At 39.4% G+C, this 18,667-nt stretch overlaps 2 protein-coding genes across 8 annotated transcripts in view; one reads left to right on the top strand and one right to left on the bottom strand.

Annotated features, from left to right (window-relative positions):
- Positions 1 to 18,283, top strand: part of CHFR (checkpoint with forkhead and ring finger domains) — a 35,668-nt gene extending 17,385 nt beyond the window's left edge. For 2 of the 7 annotated variants that reach the window (XM_087754432.1, XM_087754431.1), the window contains exons 12-18: positions 103 to 222; positions 543 to 626; positions 1,384 to 1,454; positions 2,449 to 2,536; positions 2,712 to 2,819; positions 3,910 to 3,982; positions 16,570 to 16,995. In XM_087754432.1, the coding sequence (XP_087610558.1) occupies positions 103 to 222; positions 543 to 626; positions 1,384 to 1,454; positions 2,449 to 2,536; positions 2,712 to 2,819; positions 3,910 to 3,982; positions 16,570 to 16,783 (758 nt within the window). In that variant the 3' untranslated portion in view covers positions 16,784 to 16,995. Of the gene's footprint in view, positions 1 to 102; positions 223 to 542; positions 627 to 1,298; positions 1,455 to 2,448; positions 2,537 to 2,711; positions 2,820 to 3,909; positions 3,983 to 6,288; positions 9,165 to 16,569 lie in introns of those variants that run through there. The other 5 variants (XR_015704026.1, XM_087754433.1, XM_087754430.1 and 2 more) reach the window with 5 other exon arrangements.
- LOC104021066 (uncharacterized) overlaps positions 13,097 to 18,667 on the bottom strand; it is a 34,458-nt gene continuing 28,887 nt past the window's right edge. The window contains exons 6-7 of the mRNA XM_087754429.1: positions 16,209 to 16,454; positions 13,097 to 15,580 (exon numbers count right to left, since the gene is read on the bottom strand). Of these exons, the coding sequence (XP_087610555.1) occupies positions 14,843 to 15,580; positions 16,209 to 16,454 (984 nt within the window). The 3' untranslated portion in view covers positions 13,097 to 14,842. The remainder of the gene's footprint in view (positions 15,581 to 16,208; positions 16,455 to 18,667) is intronic.

Genomic DNA, 18,667 nt, shown 5'->3' on the forward strand with positions numbered 1-18,667 from the left:
TCAGATTTTTATGTTGCTAATATTCGCTAAGATTCCTAGTCCAGATTGCAATTGTGTACATTGTTTAGTCTGTGCTTTTTTTTCTGTTTTTAACTCATCTAGCTGTCCAGGAATATGTGTGTCCTGCTCAAGGAAGCCACGTAATATGCACCTGCTGCTTTCAGCCAATGCCTGACCGAAGAGCAGAGCGTGAACAGAATCCTCATGTTGCTCCTCAGCAATGTGTGTACTTCTTTAAATTTTTATTTTTTTTTTAATCTTGACTACAGAACTAAGTCTCTCCTTATTTTTAATTAAACTTAAGTTTACTTTGAAGAGTGTTCTTTATTTGAATATTCTTTATCTGGACTCTTGTAGTGACAGCATGAAAGAATCTTCCTTTATAAAATTTATTATTCCTCTATGGAATGTATTTTAAATGAGAAAGTTGTACTTTTTTTAACAAGTTTATCAGGGCTCTATTGTTATTGATTTATAAGAACAATAACTGTTGACTTTTGTTGTGTGCAGCTCCTTAGAGGGTTTTTTTTGTTATTTTACAGGTACAGTTTGTCTGCAACCCTTCTGTCATTTATACTGGGGCTGCGCTCGGATGGCGTGTTTTGGCTGTTTGGCACCGTTCTGTGGTATTGTGAAATAATCTGTTTCTTATGAGCCTGCTCACTTTGCACTAATGTCTGTCTGTCTTGAACTTTAGGTAATGTAAGAAATATAATAGATTCATTTGTAGCGCAGGCATGCAAAAGGAAACAAAGGCTGCGTCCTCACATCACAGACATAAAAAATTCTTGAGTGGTATGTGTCTTAACTTTGAGAGGGTTTAACTTCTTGTCTTCATACCATATTGGGCATGGAAACTACAGTTATTGAGGACAATGCTTTCCTGTATAAAAAGAATTATGGTGTATTTCAGCCTAGTAAGAGAATCATACAAATTAATGCAAGAGCACTGAACATCTGATCTTAACTGATTAGAAAAGAACCTTACCCTCTTAAACATGCAGACTTCTGAAACTCAAGGTTTTAGGCATTTTTTTAAAAATAAATTAGAACAGCTGAAATGACTTGGCTGCAGTTTGAAGCTAATGGAATATGCTTTAATAGCACTGTTAATTTATGCAGATTAGTAGTAGTGTTTGTGGACTAAAGGTGAAATTGTAAAATCTCAATGTCTTTGCCACTGGAAGTTATAAATCACATGCTTTAGCATATGCTGAATGCAGTCATTTACTTGGTGCTCACGTGTTGAATCCAGTCATTTACTTGGTGCTCACATGAGTCTGTGCACGTTATTTCAGGAAACAGAAGAACCTTCAGAAAGTGTGTGAGGGCCATGGGCTTGGGGGAAGAAATAGTAACTTTTCTTCTTCTTGTTCTGATTAGAAATAAATCTTGGTGATAAGTGTTTAGATGGAGTCCTAAATAACAACCACTACGAGTCAGATATCCTAAAGGTATGTTAAAAAATCATTATGTATGATGCATAATAACAGATGTGCAAAGCTTAAGATGTGCTCGCTCATGAAATGATAGTGATGTACTGCCTAACAGTTACAGTGGCAGCATTGTGTCACTTGCAGCACCTGATTCTAAAAGGCGAATTTATTGAGCCCCGAACGTTCAGCTGGACCAAAGTTATAGTTACTGTGTAGAGACTGGAAGTATTTTGGGGTGATAATTGGGCTCTTGCAGCCTCTGTGTAAGAGAGCATTGTGTTCTAGAGATGCATTCCATTTAGCATCAGCTCTTCCCGTACCACCCAAATGAACAACAACAAAAAATCACTTTCATGCAATCCTGATGTTTAATTTCTCCAATGTGTATGCCTGACAGGTGCCAAGAAGGCCAAAATTCTAGACGTAACTTCTGAATTTGAGTTTAAAGGATTGAAAGACACACTGTAGAATTCAGATAGGTTTGATTGTTAAATCCTAAAAGAATTTTACTTGTGTGAATTATTTGTTAGGGAAGCCGGTTTCTACAGTCTGAAGTGTAACATCCAACATATTAATTAAGAGGAAAATAATTCACTAAAAAAATACCAGGAAAACAAAGATTGTTAAATATTTTTTTTTCCCAGACAAGTTAAATTTTATGCTAGGTTGCATGGAAAATATTTTGTCCATACTATAACGGGGTTATCTAAATTAGGTAAACGAGATGAAATCTTGATTTAAGGTAAATGAGAGCGACTGAAATGAATCTATTTGCATTCCTTTGGGAAAAGCGGGGATCTGAAAAAAAGATACTGAGTGGAAGGGTTTTTTGGTGATCTGAAAGTATCATGCTAATTAAGTTAAAGATACTTAATTTCTACTTGTAATCAGCATCAATCCATTATGAAAACCTAGTTAGATCTAGATTTGGAAATATTTGAGGGTAAATGGCTTGGTCACTCTTTAGTGTTGGAGATTTTTCTAGATTAAACACTTAAATTGCTCTTTTCAGGATTACCTGGCATCCAGGGGTTTGACATGGAAAAATATGTTAAACGAAAGTCTCTTAGCTCTTCAAAGAGGAGTTTTTATGTTGTCAGGTATGTGTTATGTTCATTTTTGTACAGGTATAGCTCTTTGTCTATATATAACTCAGTAACATTACCAAGAGGTTTGAAGTTCTGTGGACATAACCAGTGCCATCGTGACATTTTTGTTAAATCTGATTTCTCAAGCCTTACGCTGACATTATGTACAAACTGGTTTTCTCCCCAGATTACAGAATTACTGGGAACACAGTGCTTTGCTACTGTTGTGGCCTTCGCAGCTTTCGAGAACTTGCCTACCAGTACAGGCAGAATATTCCTGTTGCTGAATTGCCAGGTGGGGATTGTTTTGCACAGAAAGGGGGGAAAAGTCATTTGAAGAGTTAAAGTCAACTTTATCCTTGTATCCTTGGGTTTTTAGCACCTTCATGTAGCCACAGTGCAAATCTCTTTTCAGGGCTAATATCTTATGCTGATTGCTTTACTTGTCAGCTGCTAAGTTTGCATATGGTTATTGTCGGACTCCCTAATGGAATCTTTTCTTTCAGTATGATTTCTCATCTGTAGAATAAATCTATCTGCATAGTGAAAAGAGGAAATCAGTAAAATCCAGAATATAGTCAACAGGAACTAGTCGCTGTAATTAAATTTATTTTCCCATTTAAATACATAAAATGATGCACCTCCTGAACAATTTCACATTTTACCAGCACTCAACTAGGAACAAGAATGGTTTTGTAAATTAATTCTAAGTATGTTTACGTTTACAGTTTTAGTATAAAATAGCATGCAAGCAACTGTGCCTCCTTCAATCCTAAATCCGTTGGGAAGAGCAGCTCTTCCAACAGTCTACTTTTAAATGTTACTTTTGTCCATCTAGTTCCTGTTGTTAGCAACAGCTTCCCTGTCCTTAATTGTTGAGACCTCTGCTTCTGCTGCTGTGCATAATGAGAGACAGTCAGTCTACCTTGTTTCTCCTTAGTAGTGCTTTTCATTTTAGTGTAACAGCCTGCTGGACAGCTGAGTTACGTTTGTAACGTAACAGGGGGGAAGAACAAACTCTACCCAAATTAATACATTTTTCTTTTGTATGGAAACGTATATAGACATATGCCCAGCGTCTTTAAAGTCCATCTGTATTAAACTAAATGGTGAAATTTCAGTTGATAGCACTGAGAACCAAAGCCTTTCATCATAAGTCTGCGTGAGCCTAATATTCAGAATGAATTTTCTTGTCCTTCACTAAGTGTTTGCTTTGTTTCTAGAAAGGTGAACAAACATAGTTTACAGTCGTTTCTTGCCAATCGTGTCTTGTTTCTCTCCAAAGACTGCTCTGAGTAACCACCATTAGCAGTGGCTTAATAATCTACATCACCTTATTTAATGACTTCTGTAATAAAGGTAGCATTCATTTGCTCTTTCTGTAGTGACTGTCACATCACGTCCTGACTGCTACTGGGGGCGCAACTGTCGAACTCAGGTCAAAGCACATCATGCCATGTAAGTTATACAAAAACCAAAACCACCTTCTAAATTGTATCTTTCTAAAAAAAACAACAACAAACCCCCCAACCTTTGACATGCCAGAAATTGAATGAGTAACACTGTTGCAGCATAAGCAAAATTGGGTGAGCTTTGGGGTTTGGTTTTTTTTGTCATTTTTGTTTTTATACAACTTTGAAATGAGCCCTTCCTGCATGTCAGAAGGGCACCGCTAGCACTTGTAAGTTGATGTAACCCATTGCTGACACTTCTTGAGTCTTGTTTTCCACCCACAACTTCATTCCTATTCTTCTCCCACTGAAGCAGCTGCTCATTTGCTCATGTCTGGGTGCCTCTTAAAAACATTGTATATACAATAATTAGCCCTGTGCGATTTCCATTTGAAACTGAGAGACTCTTCTAGTGAAGTGCAACATGCTTTGAAGGAATAAATTGGTGGGAATAATTTGCAATAAGAGAAGCATGAGAAGTTTGGAGCATGTAACACTAGGAACCTGGTGTGGCTTAGCAGTTCCTGGTTTTGGAGATGTTTCTAGGTCTTATGCCTCTGACCCAAGCAATCTGGCATATGGTGAAAATGAAATACTGAGCCTGAAAAGAGATTAGCCCTCTACTTCTCAAGTGTTTTAATACATCTAGGGAACATGGACTTCTGGTATCTGGTTGTTCGTGAGCAACGTCCATCCAAAATAAATCAAGGTCCTTGATTAAAAAAAAAATCAAGGCCACTGATAACCAATGCAATTTCATTCTTACGAAAAGATGCATGTGTGGTAAGACAAATATTAAAGACTTGTAAAACAGAACAAAAATTATCTACCTAAGAGCTAACTGGTTCCAGGGAGGGTAGAAAAATCCTTTTTGCTTTATGAATAATTCTCTACATTCTCAGTGCAATTTAAGATAGAGGAGCTGTTACCCCTTATTGAGAAATTGCTTTAATGAATAGTAGAATCTGCAGTATCTTTCTAATGCTGCAATGAACATACACACTTAACATAATTCCTTTAATATTTCAGGTACTGTGGGTTGAAAATAACCAGTCTGTACAGCTCAGGCAAGCAGATCATAAGAAAGACTTGTAAAATATTCATCCCCAGTCTGTTACAAATTCAGAGGGTTTTACCAAATAACTTTCAAAAGTAATTTGGGATTTAAGTTGCAGATGTAATTCAAAGTGCCACTGCTATCTGTAACTTCACATTACAGGACTGTCTGTGTTCCCAGAGGAGATTTTGTTTTCAAATGTTAAGAGAGTTAATTCAGTATCAAAGTACTCACCAGTCATCTTTGTTCATATTGTGGTGGATAATTCTATCTAGAATAGAAATGACTCAGTTTTTTTTTCCTCTTTTTCTTCTCCCCTTTTTTTTTTTCCTTTCTTCTTTCAAGCATTAGCTGTTCCTAGAACTTTACTGGCTGCTGCTCTTAGTTCCTAAAATCCATAAAAGCAAACAATCCTGTTATACCACTCCTAGGTACCCAGTTATGGTATTTTTTTTTTTATTGAGCTAAACTGTTTTGCCAAGTAGTTTCGTTATGTAAGCAAGGTTTCTTTCTGATCTTTGATCTAATTCAGCAAGAGGGAGAAAATTCATGGTCTCTTTTTGCGTCATCTCTTCCGTAGATGTATTTACACACTCAACACCCCAACTCCTGTTTCAGTTATGTGTCAGGGCATGCATAACCCAAGTAAGAGAAAAACAGAATGGATAGTGAGATGTCTTTGAGGCTTGGACCGAATTGCCTCGCACAAAATTGTGTTATCTGTTTAATTCATGAAGGCAGGCTTGCTATTCCCATAAAACCTAAATAATACGGAACGAGAAAAACTTCTTTTCTTTCCGGAAGAAGATTCTAAGCCAGTGAAAGAACATGTTTATGTTGAAACGTATTATTAGGCTAGTTAATTCTAGTTCTGAGTGACTTGTGTAATGCTGTCTACTAAAAATTACTAATGTCTCACAGGGCAAAATTAATTCACTGCTTCCTCTTTTAATTGCCTTCTGGGTTTGAAGTATGCAGAAGTATAGATGAATGCTTTTAATAACAGGTTTTCTGTGTGCGTAATAAAATTAACAAGGGTTAGGCAGGAAAGATGTTGAAAATCCTGTTACAGATAACATGGTAGTAGGGTACGATCCAAACAGGTTCTGAAAAACAGATATGTTAGCATGTAAATGTTCTGCTTTAAGCTGTTTAACATTTAAAATACCCTGTGAAAGATGCTGACTCTTTTTTTGTTGCCTGACTTCTGAGAAGTTTGTTACATTTTAATACTTTTTGGGTTTTTTTTATTTCAGGAAATTCAATCACATTTGTGAACAAACACGATTCAAGAACTGAATACTTGTAGTCTGTAGAGAGGAGACAAAAACCTGTTACACTGCTTGTACAGTTTAAGGTTTCAGGGGATCTTCTCAGTTCCCCCATAGCAGGGAATCAATAACTTTTGCATCAGGTAATCTGGTGTGAACTTTTTCATTTGTAGACTTTTACAGCTGTACATGAATAAGGTAGATTTTTTTTTCCAAGGAGTTCCAGCAAGCATTGCATTCCATCCTCATGACTACAGTGTCCCTGTGTCACTTCAGTGAAGAACAGAAACGGAAATCACACACACAAAAACCAGCCATATCTTGGGAAGACCTAAGAATAAGGAGTGTATTTGCACTACTTGTGAAGAAACTAAGAAAAATCCTTAGACTTAAAATAGAAATGTTTTGTAAAAGTATCTGATGGATATTTCAAGAGCCATTAATATTTAAGAAGGAAATTGTCAGTGTATATTTGTAACTGCATTTTGCGGTAGTCTGATATTTTGTCGCTACCCATTGCATTTGGGCCAGAAACCACGTTAATATTCACTTTAAAAAAAAATTCCGTCCATTAAACAGCTGTTTCAACTTAAAGCTTCTACCATATGTGCAGTGTTATAGTGGAAGTAGTACAGTTTCTTTTCTTAGTTTAGTTGTGTTGATGTTTTTATTCACATTAAATTACAAAAATAATTGCACAAAAATTTGAAAATCACATTTAAAGTTGGGGTAATACTTGAAGCAGGACAGACTTCCGCTAATATTACTTCTGTAGTGTTTTATATCAGAAGACCAAACAGTGCTTTTGACATAGAGCAGCCAGTAGGACACACTGGTTCACTTTTTGTATTTCTTTTTTTGTTTGATACCATATGCTAAATATGTACCTCTGCCATGCAGCTGTTCTCTAGCATGCATACACTGGTGAAAATGTAGAAAAAGCTATAATTTAAAACAGAATATAGCAGCTTTACTGGAAGGAACAATCTTACAGAAAATAATTCAGTTTGGACAAATTGTAGCAATACGGGGGCATTTCTGGATAGGGATGATGAAGGGGAACACTGGTGTCACACAAAAAAAACGTAGATTTTATTTTCATGCCTTCTGCAGAGCTCATCCAGGAAGTGTCCCAAGCCTAATAAAAAAAAAAAAAAAAATCCCAGTGCCCCCCCCCCCCCAGATTGCTATGATCTGATCTGCTTCATCATAATCTGGTACCTAATGTTGACAAACCTCAACTGGGACCAATTTTTCTTTTTCATCACACCTAGAAGAGTGAAACAGAATGAGAAGAAAGCATACAAAATTACCTCTGTAGATACCATGTTGTTTTTAAGTATGCCTTATTTTATGAGCAGGATTTATACTTCGATGCTAAAAAGCATACACACAATATCTTGTGATATAACGGAGCACAAATGATGCAGCACATCGTGTCTACTGGTGTCAGTGAATTAAACAACTACTTCCAGTAATGCACAACTTAATATGAATGCTAATTAGAATGATGCATTTCTGTTTAGATTTTTATTTTTTAAAATAGCTGTCGCAAGGATGGGTCTGTTGACCATGCCCGTATGCTATTAAAAATACACTTTGGTGTGGACTTCTCTTCCTAATCTCTGGGCATTTTCTCCTGTGAGTAGGATTGAAATTGGATCTGGAATAATACTTGAAACTTCTTTTAACAACAACAGTGTGTTTCTGTCTTTTAGTATTATTAACAATGTTCTGTTGCTTCTGTATTTGTATTTTATGTTTAGATTTTTTTTTTTTTAATGGTTATTATATCTTCTCAGGACAACCATTCCCAGCTGGTTTTGATCTCATTTTCATCTCTGGCTGTGCATGTAGCAAATTGAGTGCAGTTGTGGAGATCAAGCCTTTGCACATTAGATGCAGAAATGTGCTTTGCATTCTCATTCACCACTTCCCACACCCCAGATGGGCTTTCGGCATAGACTTGTCACTGTGCTAGTGTTCAAGCCTCTTGTGCTGAATTTTTTTTGTTGGTCAAGAATAATGTGTCTACAGTACTATGTACAACCTCACTTGCACTTACTCAAGTTATGTTTGTAGAGGGATGTATTATGTGACTTCAAGAAAAAAAACAATTGGGGAAAAAACCCAAACAACAAAACTCATGTACTTAACATCTAAACTACCTGTGCAGTAGAGGTTCTTCAGATTCCTTTTATAAACCCCTCTTCCTTTTCCCTGTTACAGATAATTAATCTGCCTTTCTATGCATATAGGGTTGCGGTAGTGCAATGGAATGAAGGGATTTTTTGGTCATTTATATTGTACCAGGAAGAGATGAGAAATTAACTTGCAGATGGGGAGGGTGAATAAATCCTGATCTTTATATGCTCTTAAGTAAGTAAGAGTATCTGTCATGGGTATTACATACTCTATACATTAGACCTTTTTAAATGTATGGTTACCAGGTGATAGTTAATGTGATAAATGTATGAACTATGCTTGGTGTAATTGTTTAAATACTGTAAAGGTGCAGCATATTTTTAACCTGTCTAAAGCACACCCCCACCTCCTTTATAAGAGATATTTGGAAGCTGAGCATGAATTGTGGTAGAATAGATGTTGTGAAAACTGAGGTGATTATGATAGGGTTTGACATAGTGGTGAACAAGGTGTATAGTCTCTCTCTTTGAGAAAGTTCTTTTATAAAGAAGGTGGAGAGTGGTTCTTCCAGTTCTCTTTTGTGATTTATTTTTTTCCTGAACTAAGAAGTTATTAATTAAAAAAAAAAAAAAATTCACTGAAGCTGTCTGTTTCTCTTTCTTCTGTGGCGTTTTCTCTCACCACAGAACCGCATGTATGCAACACTTGCTAATGCTTGGTCAAGCTCTTAGTTGTTCGAATGTTGAGATTTTGCAACTAAATATCATCCTTGAACTTGTAGTAACTGCAGATGACATGAGGTTTTGTGTCATTCCAAGAAAGGCTCTCAAACTGTCTTAAAAGTGTCACATGATATCACAAAGGATCATCAGTATCTCTACAGGATTTATAACAAATGATGTAAGTGGAAAAACTATGAAATAGAATTTTTGTCAACAAGATGACTTCAAGTTGCTAGTACATAAAAAAACAGTTTACTACTTTTAAAAAAGCAGATACTATTTTAATTTCTGGGAACACTGTAAACGCTGAAGTGACAAGCACGATACCACTATTGATTTAACAGCAGGCTAGAGAAAATGATTGTCATTGTGTTCATCTTTAGAATGATGTGATTTGTACAAATGATAAGATTTCAAATGGCTACTATTAATAGAACTTTTTCTGCATAGAACTTTTCCCTTGCTGAGTAAATAGGAGGACTCGTCCGCACCCCATTCTGTCTGAGGCGGAAGGCAGCGATGCCGGAGTTGTTAAGCTTCAAATTGCCGTTCAGTATCCTCGGATTGTTGCGCTGCTGCCATTCCCATACTTGAAACTGGGTATCCTTTAATGTTGTAGCTAATCTCTATTGCTGTTCTTAAACCAGCTGTCACTTGTTCTTCAGACTGAATTTAAGAGAAATTCAGACTCAGGTTAAGTAATGCAGGAGTGAAAATGCTGTGGTGTTCTGTACGCCACAAAGACAAGCTGATAGACCTTAAAATGTGTCATGGTTTTGGCTTGCCCTGCACTTAGATCGGTGGGTTTAAGTGTTTTATACTCCATTATGTCAACAAATGACTTGTAACTAATTTAGTTTGAGGAAGCTGCTGATTTTGGATTTATGCCCTATCAAGTGATCTGTTCTGGCACAGCATAGGCTCTTCTGAGTCCTTCCTCTGTAGAGAATAAAGAAAGATGGTAGCGCGATTGCGAGAGAGAGTACAATGTACGGCCTTTTGCGGCTGGAATAGCTGACAAGGTACCAGCCTCAACAGTCAGGGTTAATCTGAGAGCCCTCGGTGTGTCTCAAGTATTTGAATCAGCAACTGTGTAGGATAATTTGTGTTGAAGCTCTGATACTGGTTTCCTTCAATTTAATAGAAAAAACTTGGTATTTGACACTCAAAGATCAATCATTAACTCGCTCATTCTGCAAACAAAATCCATCCATTTTGTATCAGTTTCTAGTCTTCAGTGGAACTGCGTAGTGCAGATGGCTTAGCCTACGGCAAGAGCTTAGGGAAATAAGTTGATTCAAGTAGGAGGAGTTAGGCGTTTGAGAAAAGAATGCTCAACTCTAAATTATGCTCAGAAAATCTGGTTTCTTGTGGCCTCTTAGAAATTTCTGCTGGAAGGGGGCCTTATTTTGTACAGTCTGCCCTCTAAAAATAAACCAACAGTCACTGTGTTACTGGAAGTTAGGAAAGGATCTCTTGATTTTTAAAAAAAATGTGTGGGGATTTTGCATTTTTTCCACCTATTTTTATCTAACATTCTTTCTGCATGATGTTTGGGAGCTGAAATACCACTTACACAATTCCAAGGAATAACTTCTGAAGAAAACTAATTATACTATTTCCCACAGCAATGCTTAATATGCAAAGATTGCTTCTAAATCTGCTTTTCAGGTCATCCTTCTTTTCTTCACACTTCACCATTTTGACTTTCAATGAGGTAATTTCACCCTTAAGCTCATTAGTTTCCATAGGAAATGAATTATAAGAAATGCTAAGTGTGCCATATGAGGTTTAACATCAAAGACTTTTCTAGACAGACCACGAACGTATGTGGAAGCTATACTTGGTCTCAGTTGGGTATTCTTTTCAGTGCTGCCGAGCTTCAGTTGCTTGCTTTCGTTAGGTAAGCGTTGGCTTAGGATGTATCTTTTTTCCCTTGCAATCCAAATTAATCTTTAATTGTTTAGAATAAAATCTAGTAACTGGCTGGACTGTTTGAGTCAAATGCATTTTGTTATGGCTCGTGTGCCCTTCTCATGGTGAAAAAGAAAAAAACAAAAAACAAACAACCGAAAAACCCCCCAAAGCCACACAGTCATGAGTAGGATGCTTTGTAACCAACTGCTCCTAAAGGGAAGTTAGATTTCTGAAAGGAAACCTCGGTTCCTGGTTCTGCTGAGAAGTTATAAATGGATTTTTCTTGCTGAATGCTACTCTGAATCCTCAAAGTTAGGACACATTAGCTGCATGTTAAATCTTTTGGATTGTTCTCCCCTTGAGCCTCCATTCTCAACCATTTTAACTACCTGAGAGTGAGAAACCTAGCACACAGGATTCTCGTCAGCTTGTACAGCTTCAAGCTTTTATTTTGAAGCTCTGTTTCAAGAATGAAAAAATAGGGAATGGCCATGTATTTCTGTCCTATTCAATCTACCTAACACATGGGCTAGAGGGATTGCCTAGTATAGTCCAGAATGATTAATTATAAAAAAGTGAACGTTATTCAAATCCATTTTTACTGAAAAGAATACTCCTTCTGTTTGCTAGCTCCGTAACATCTTTGGACATTTTTCCCCATGCAAATGTGATTGAAATTATTTTCCCCCTCTTCAGCAAGTGTTTAGCATGCTTATCCCACTTGCTGCTTAGTTACAGTATGCAAAATAGCACAGTAAACTGACGGCGTTACCACAAAGGTAAAGCTGAATCCCGAGCCCGTGCACAAGTTGTGAGGCTTTTTGTCATTAAAAAGTGGCCGCATAGCTCTCAGAAGTAATATAGCTGTTAGAAACGAAATAAATGCCATAAGGAATACTATTTAAAAACTAATCCTAGTCAATATTTACAGCTGAGAGTATTAGAGCACTTCATTCCACCCGGAGCTTTCAGAATTTCTTAAATTTGCGCAATGAGTTTTTTGAAGAGTATGGGTGGAAGCTGATTCTGTTCCTGGGGGGATAAAAAAAGAGGAGGATTTCAAAACAGTTCCTTTAGCTGTAAGAGGAAGAAAATATTTATAAATTCTTTGAAGGTACAAATAAAACACAAATACCTCTTCAGCAGTTAATTTCAGTGATCTGCCTGAAAAAAAAATAGGAACTTCAAAAGAGAAGTCAGGAACGTAAGTGGCAGCACGCCCCGCTCAGGCGCGGGGCTTCAGGGCTTCACTGGCAGAAGCCATCACCTCTGGGTCGCGGGGTGCCTGCGCCGCGGCTGCTCTGAGAACGAGCAGCGTTGTTCAATATTGCTTGATCTTGGAGAGGAGGGCCTCTCTCAACATATAGATGGATATAGTCCATGCTGAACATAGGATATCTGATTGAGTGTCTCCTGTATAATTGGCTGTACGCTGCTGCAGCCGGCAACGATGGCGGAGGTACGCAGCGGTAAGATAAGCAGTGTATGAAAGGAGATCCAGACTCCCAGGGAAACCAGCCTCCGGCAGCAGGCTTCACCCCTTCGGAAAAATCTGTTACACGGACAGGTAGTAGAGGTGGTCGGCGTAAGCAACCACCTCGTTCTCTCGCTAGGCTACTGAGGGGAAGTCAAAGCGGAGCTTATCCTTGGTGCTTGCTGACTGAACGGCGCAGCAGCTTTCGCGCTCTTTCCCTTGCAGCGGCCGCTCGGGAGGTCGCCGCGCCGGCGTAGGCCCCGCCACGCGCTGGCGCGCTGAGGCAACGCCCGGGCAGCTCAGTCTTTCAGCAAAATAAACAAAATAAGTGTCATTACATTGCAGAAATGAATAATTAAACACGCTTTTATTGAAAAAGCCACTTTTTCCAGCCCTTCAAATGTAGCTATTGTCAATAACTGAACACAAGTACTTTTCAGAAGTAGATTTTAGTACTTCAGTCTTTAGAAATGTAATAAGTAACAGAACATTGACTCTGAATTACAATGTATATGAATTTAATGCAGTGGAAGTTATTATTAGAGTACTGAAGACTTCTAAATATTTTCTTAAATCATAAATATATTAACTCTTCCCTTTGAATCATGTAGTGTTAATTTAAAAACAACGACAAAAAAACCCAAACAAACAACAAAAAAACCCAACTCGGAGCCAGACTTTTGTGCTTCAAAGCTACTCAACGCAGTCTGGTACTAACAAATGCGGAGACTCGTTTGCTGTGCATGTTGGAGTCGACTGCTAACGGGCACGCGTGGTTTTGCTTCCGCTGCTGCCAGACGCAAGGCTTCTGTGTCTACGCAGGCACGTACACACACACACAAAATACAAGGCAAAGCCTACGATCTTGTGTTGCCTAGCTCAGACGTTAATAGGTGGCAAATGGAAGCTGTAATAGCAGGTGAAATCATAAATAATTCAGCTAAATATTTCAGGAATCAGACTTAAATGCCTTCACATAGAAGGATTAAGATAACTCAGTGCACACTGCAGCTAGTATAGGGGAAGACTTGTACAGAAGATGTCTCTCTGACACCTGTTTTATGACATACTATTGCTTTAAAACAATGTGCTGTGTCAGCTGCAAAATACAGCTTCATAGGGAATTTCTTTCATTTAAGAAAGCAAAATAATTCTAAGTTGTGGGCTGAACATGCAGGAGTCTCTTGCAAAGATAGGAAAATATCACCGGGAGGCAATTAAAATACTGACGGGGTGATTACAGGCAAGAGGACCAGCAGGCTTCCCTTTGGTTCAGTGTCCATCGAATGCCCTGGATTTGCACGCGGGGAGGCACAGCCGCTGAGTAGTTCATTTCTAAAGGCAGTGAGCACTCAATGTTTGCCCCACTTAATTTTGTCTTTTAAGTCTTGCCTGCTCTCTAGTCAATGTGCGTTACCAGCAGTAAATAGCTGGTGGATATGGGATCAGAGCAGCTGCGAATATCCAAGTGTTGGATGCTGAAGACTATTCCTAGTATTGCAGTGTTTTTGTACACATGCTCCTGTTGCCATGAGGAGTCACTTAAAAATGTAGCGGACTGAGGTGTTTTAAGCCTACGTAGCTCTAACAAAGATGAAGCTACATCAGACTTTCATAGAACTAGCATCCAGTATTGGCTTGCTCAGCTTGTCTGTATGCTTCTCTAAAGAGTTAGGATATGAGACAATCATGGTCTTTAATACTAGAGATGTAATGCTTGGTAAACTTTGTGCTAGAGTGCAGAAGTTACGAAATGCTTAAAATTAAGTTTACAAAACTGCACGCAAACATGCACGGTTGAATTCCTACCCTTGGCTAGGCAAGGCTTGGATTGTACAGGCATAGCTATAAACAGAATTTAACTCATAGCTCCCAACAGAAAGACTCAAGTGATAGCACAGTGACAGAGGACTGACTTACATCTCAGATACAAACCACGATGTAACCATTTCACATGACTTTAATTTCTCCATTCCAGAAATGGTTTTCTACAGTTTGAAGTAGCTTTTCAGAGGATGCTTTCTTGTACAAACCACACGGAAATTTCATGCAGAAGAATAGAGACGAGGTTAGTGAGCATAAGGGAAGGTGGCATTTGTGCTGTGCTATTGTACGTATCCTCGTAACCTCAGTCCCAATGGGTGGGAGGCAAAGACCACTCTTAACAAAGTTGCATCCATCTGTGACTGCCATGCTCAGCTACTTGGCACAGCTTCCACTCTGATCGCGTCCCTGTGGCTTCTGGTTTTTGTGACCTGATGTTTCAGTCCTTCCGAGGGCATCACTGGACGGAGGCTTGGCATGGCGTAGGAGCAGCTAGGCTAGCGCAGTTCTGTGAGGTCTCAGTAGCGTTAGCATCTCCAGCTGACGAGCTCTGCCGGTCCCTGGAGGAGCTAGGGGCCTTCACGTGGCCTTTGTATAAACCAGGGGATTTTGCCCACAGGGGAAGATTTGAGGTGAAGCTGGCAGAACCGTTCCCCTCAACGGGCAGAACCGCCGGCTGGTTATCTGGCACAGCTGGAGCGTACGCAGCATTTTGCTCTGACAGATGATCTCCACATTGACTAAGATGTTCTGCTAGGACCAGGGGCTGCTGATCATCCCCTTCTTCAGAAATAACAAAAACCGGTTTGTTTTTATCTGTTTCTACCATAAGCTCCTTTGTTTTCGAACCATTGACCAAGTTGATTTTCAGTGGGTTGGAGCTCTCTAGAAGATTTTTGGGGCTTTGGCTGTTAATTGGAGATGCTGCCCCTAGATGTCTTGAGGGATCCAAGGACCTCACATGTTTGCTGTCAGGAGAACTGGCTAAAAATCCAAAATAAGGGTTCCCAAACCTGGACTTCTTCAAATTGCAGGAGCTTAGCTTCCGCTGCCTTTGTGCAGACAGAGTGAGGGGGTATGAGGCATTACTGGCAGATGAATCGGAGTAAATGGTCTCTGATGCTCCCTCTATCTCAGTGGCTGAGATTACCTTTCTGGTTGGGACACCTTGGGATCTTGCAGCCGTAGGAAAACCCTGCACAAAATAATAATAAATTAGCAGCCATGCCGTGAAAAGCAGCTATCTTGAGAAACTTTGATCCCAAGGGAACTAAAAGTTAAAATTCCTGGTTATATTAGAGGTGAGACGCATTCTTTAGCAAAAACCTGTGTTATTACCTTAAAAAAGAAGAAACATCCTCTATTAGCTTTGTAACAAGCTGTTGGTTTGATGATTACAGTCAGTGAGACCTAGATATCCCTCCCACACCTACGGATTCCTCGCAATGCAATAGTAATACGTCAATTAAAATAAATTTAAGGCATAACCAGGGGAAAAAAGGTACGTGTCAGACCATTCAATGAGATAATCTAGTCTGAAGGCATTTTTTAATGTTTTTCTGGACTAGGGATCATTTCTTAACCAGGTGCTAACTGCTGGGAAATACAGCTTCTTAGCACTTCAGGAAAGCCTGAATAAATTACAATATGGTTAGGCAAAAGAGTTTCCCATACACCAAGCAAGATGGACTGAAATATGTATCGCATTGCAGGTTGGAGAGGCAAAGCAGTAGGCCAAGGGGAAAACGTGTCCCATCAGCGAGCGGCTGGGGGTACTGGGGCACAGATCCCCCCCCACGTCCTCCCCTCCCTGCAAGACTCACGCTGTTGTCAACCAGCTTTGTGAAGGGACTGTTGGTGGTCCAGCTACACCACTTTTTCTGTAGCTGTGGTATGGGAGCCAGGAAGTCATGGAAAGTGCGGGCGCTCCACGTGCGCTGCCTGGGACAGGGATTTTCCAGCTGGACGTTCCCCTTCTCAACAGCGTCTGCTCCTGCTGCCGTGTGATTAGAAGTCACCCAGTCAGACACAGAGGCTGGGCTTGTGACGCTTCTTTTTAGGTTTTTGTCCTGAAAAGAGTAAATAAAGATCATTTACAGCATCTTTCATCAACAGGTTTTTAAAACACTTTACAAGTACACTGTTAGTGCAAGAGACTGATTTCTCCCGTGGTTCTCCTCTCAGGGCAAGACACAGGAATGCAACGTCTCCTCCTTGCTCCTCCGGCGTGCTGCCCGAAGGTCGCTGGCTTCCCTGGATGAAAGTTTTACCTTGCTTCCCCAGTTCCAGGTTTAACACTGAACTGGCAAATTTCAGTTACATAAGAAATAAAGTCCTACCACTCTCACTAAGCATATACATCAAATACCTACAGCTTTATTTTACTGGAAATATCTGACAGATCAGAGTAGTAAACTTCACTGTGTAAAGCATAATTCCTCCACTCTGCTTGGCTCTTGGAAGGCTCCAGCTGTGTCTGTCTGGGGAAACAAAACTTCAAGGGGGATGGGGCCTGCTGAAAGAAATCCAGAAACGAGCAACGAGAGAATCAGAAGTCTCAAAAATGCATGATTCAGGAGGGAAGACTGGAGTAAGTGGTGCTCTGTATGCTATGTTAGGGAAGAATTAAGAAAATAAAAATAATTAAAAACAAAGAGGAAGGGAATAATCTGTTCTTGGTGTCTGTCTGTGGTGAATAGAACAAGAGGCACCATACCCAGATTGGAGCCAAGGAGATTTTCATTTCACGTAAGAAATGCTCTCCAGGTGGAAAACGTGCTTTAGCAGTAGAACGAGACATCCAGATAGGTGTAAAATTGGCATCATCGGAAGATGAGACCACATTAAACCATTGTCAGCAGCTCTGTATGTCAGCAGAGTTGATCTGACATGGGAATGAACTATAGACAACTTCTAAAGATCTCTTCCGTACTTACTTTATATGTTCTGATGTTGCATTTAAAATTACCATTTTTGTCCTTAGTATTGATGTGGGTTTAGAGCTAGAAAAGTTAAAGAATCCCTGACTGTCCTACGAATCTCCTTTCACTCTTACTAATACTTCACCTGTTATTTATATAAGCCTCCTGTTCCACAACTATATGTATTTTTAATTTTCAGCTGTGCGAATATGGTTGTCACGAGAAGAATGCAAAAACCACATTCCCAAAGTTTACATAGCCCTTAAAGAGGGTCTGAACTAAATCCCCCAGTGTTCTGGATTTAAAAGGCCTGAGAAACCAGAAACTTGTCATTTGTTATTTCTGAGAAACTGAATCTCTCAAGTTTCTGCAAATCAAAGAAACTACTTAGTTAAAATGCCGTCTTGGAAATGAATGGGCAGAGAGGCAAGAAATTAGCTACTACAGCAGAAAAAAAATGTCAGTAGGAAGCTGGGAGAGGCTTCAGGCTCTGGATAAGTTTGTCTCAATATTAAGCTTTTAGTCTCAGATTTGATTAAAGTAACAATCTTTATTTATAAGTTTATAAGCCAGCTGTCTTCTCCTCAGAAGCCTCTTCAGGCTGTCTTAGGATTTATTATTCTAATATTATTATAAGTACCGCCAAACCGGTGTAAAAGCTAGCCACTGGTTTTGAGATAGATATACTGGAAGTAACTTTGAAGATGTGTAATGTATTTTCTAGATTTTTGAAAATGTTTTAGCAAAAAATGTTTCTTAAGCCTCCATGATAATACTCTTTGCTCAAACCTTTGCACCTGACACTTGTAACGTCTGAACAGAAGTCCGAGGTCATAGTTATAAGTTAGCCAAAGGCTGAATGATGACTTAAACGGGACTTAGAAAGCCGTGACCCTCCTGGAGGACCCCTCAGAAGCCACCTGAAAGCCATCCTGCCCTCCGTTCCCTCACGCTAGCCCACGTACAGAGACGTGTGTTTGCTCTCCCAGCTCCTGCCTCCTGACGGCATGGATTTCTTCATGGAGTTTAAAAGCTAAAAAGCAAAAGCCAGCTTATCGCTGGCTCCTGCCCAGCAGAGCCGAGCCTCACGCTTACTGGGGGGCACAAGACCAAGTGGCCAGCCACTATTTCTCAGTAAAATAATTTGTTTATGATAATTTTTTTAATAAAAGCTCCTAATAGCTTGCTTTGTCTAGTCGAGCATTTTGGGTGAGGTGAGTCTGATGGGGTTATTTACTGTACCGTAAAGGCTCAGGATTTCACGCATCTTTTCACATGAGGATAACTTCTTAGCTCCTGCCAAGAAAGTGGCTACGCTCCAGTGCCCAACTCATCCCGTGCGCTTAGCGCTGGTCCACAAA

Source organism: Nipponia nippon, unplaced genomic scaffold (assembly GCF_047370975.1).
Source record: "Nipponia nippon isolate SJK-2023a ecotype South Korea unplaced genomic scaffold, ASM4737097v1 scaffold_18, whole genome shotgun sequence".
Classification (NCBI taxonomy): domain Eukaryota; kingdom Metazoa; phylum Chordata; class Aves; order Pelecaniformes; family Threskiornithidae; genus Nipponia; species Nipponia nippon.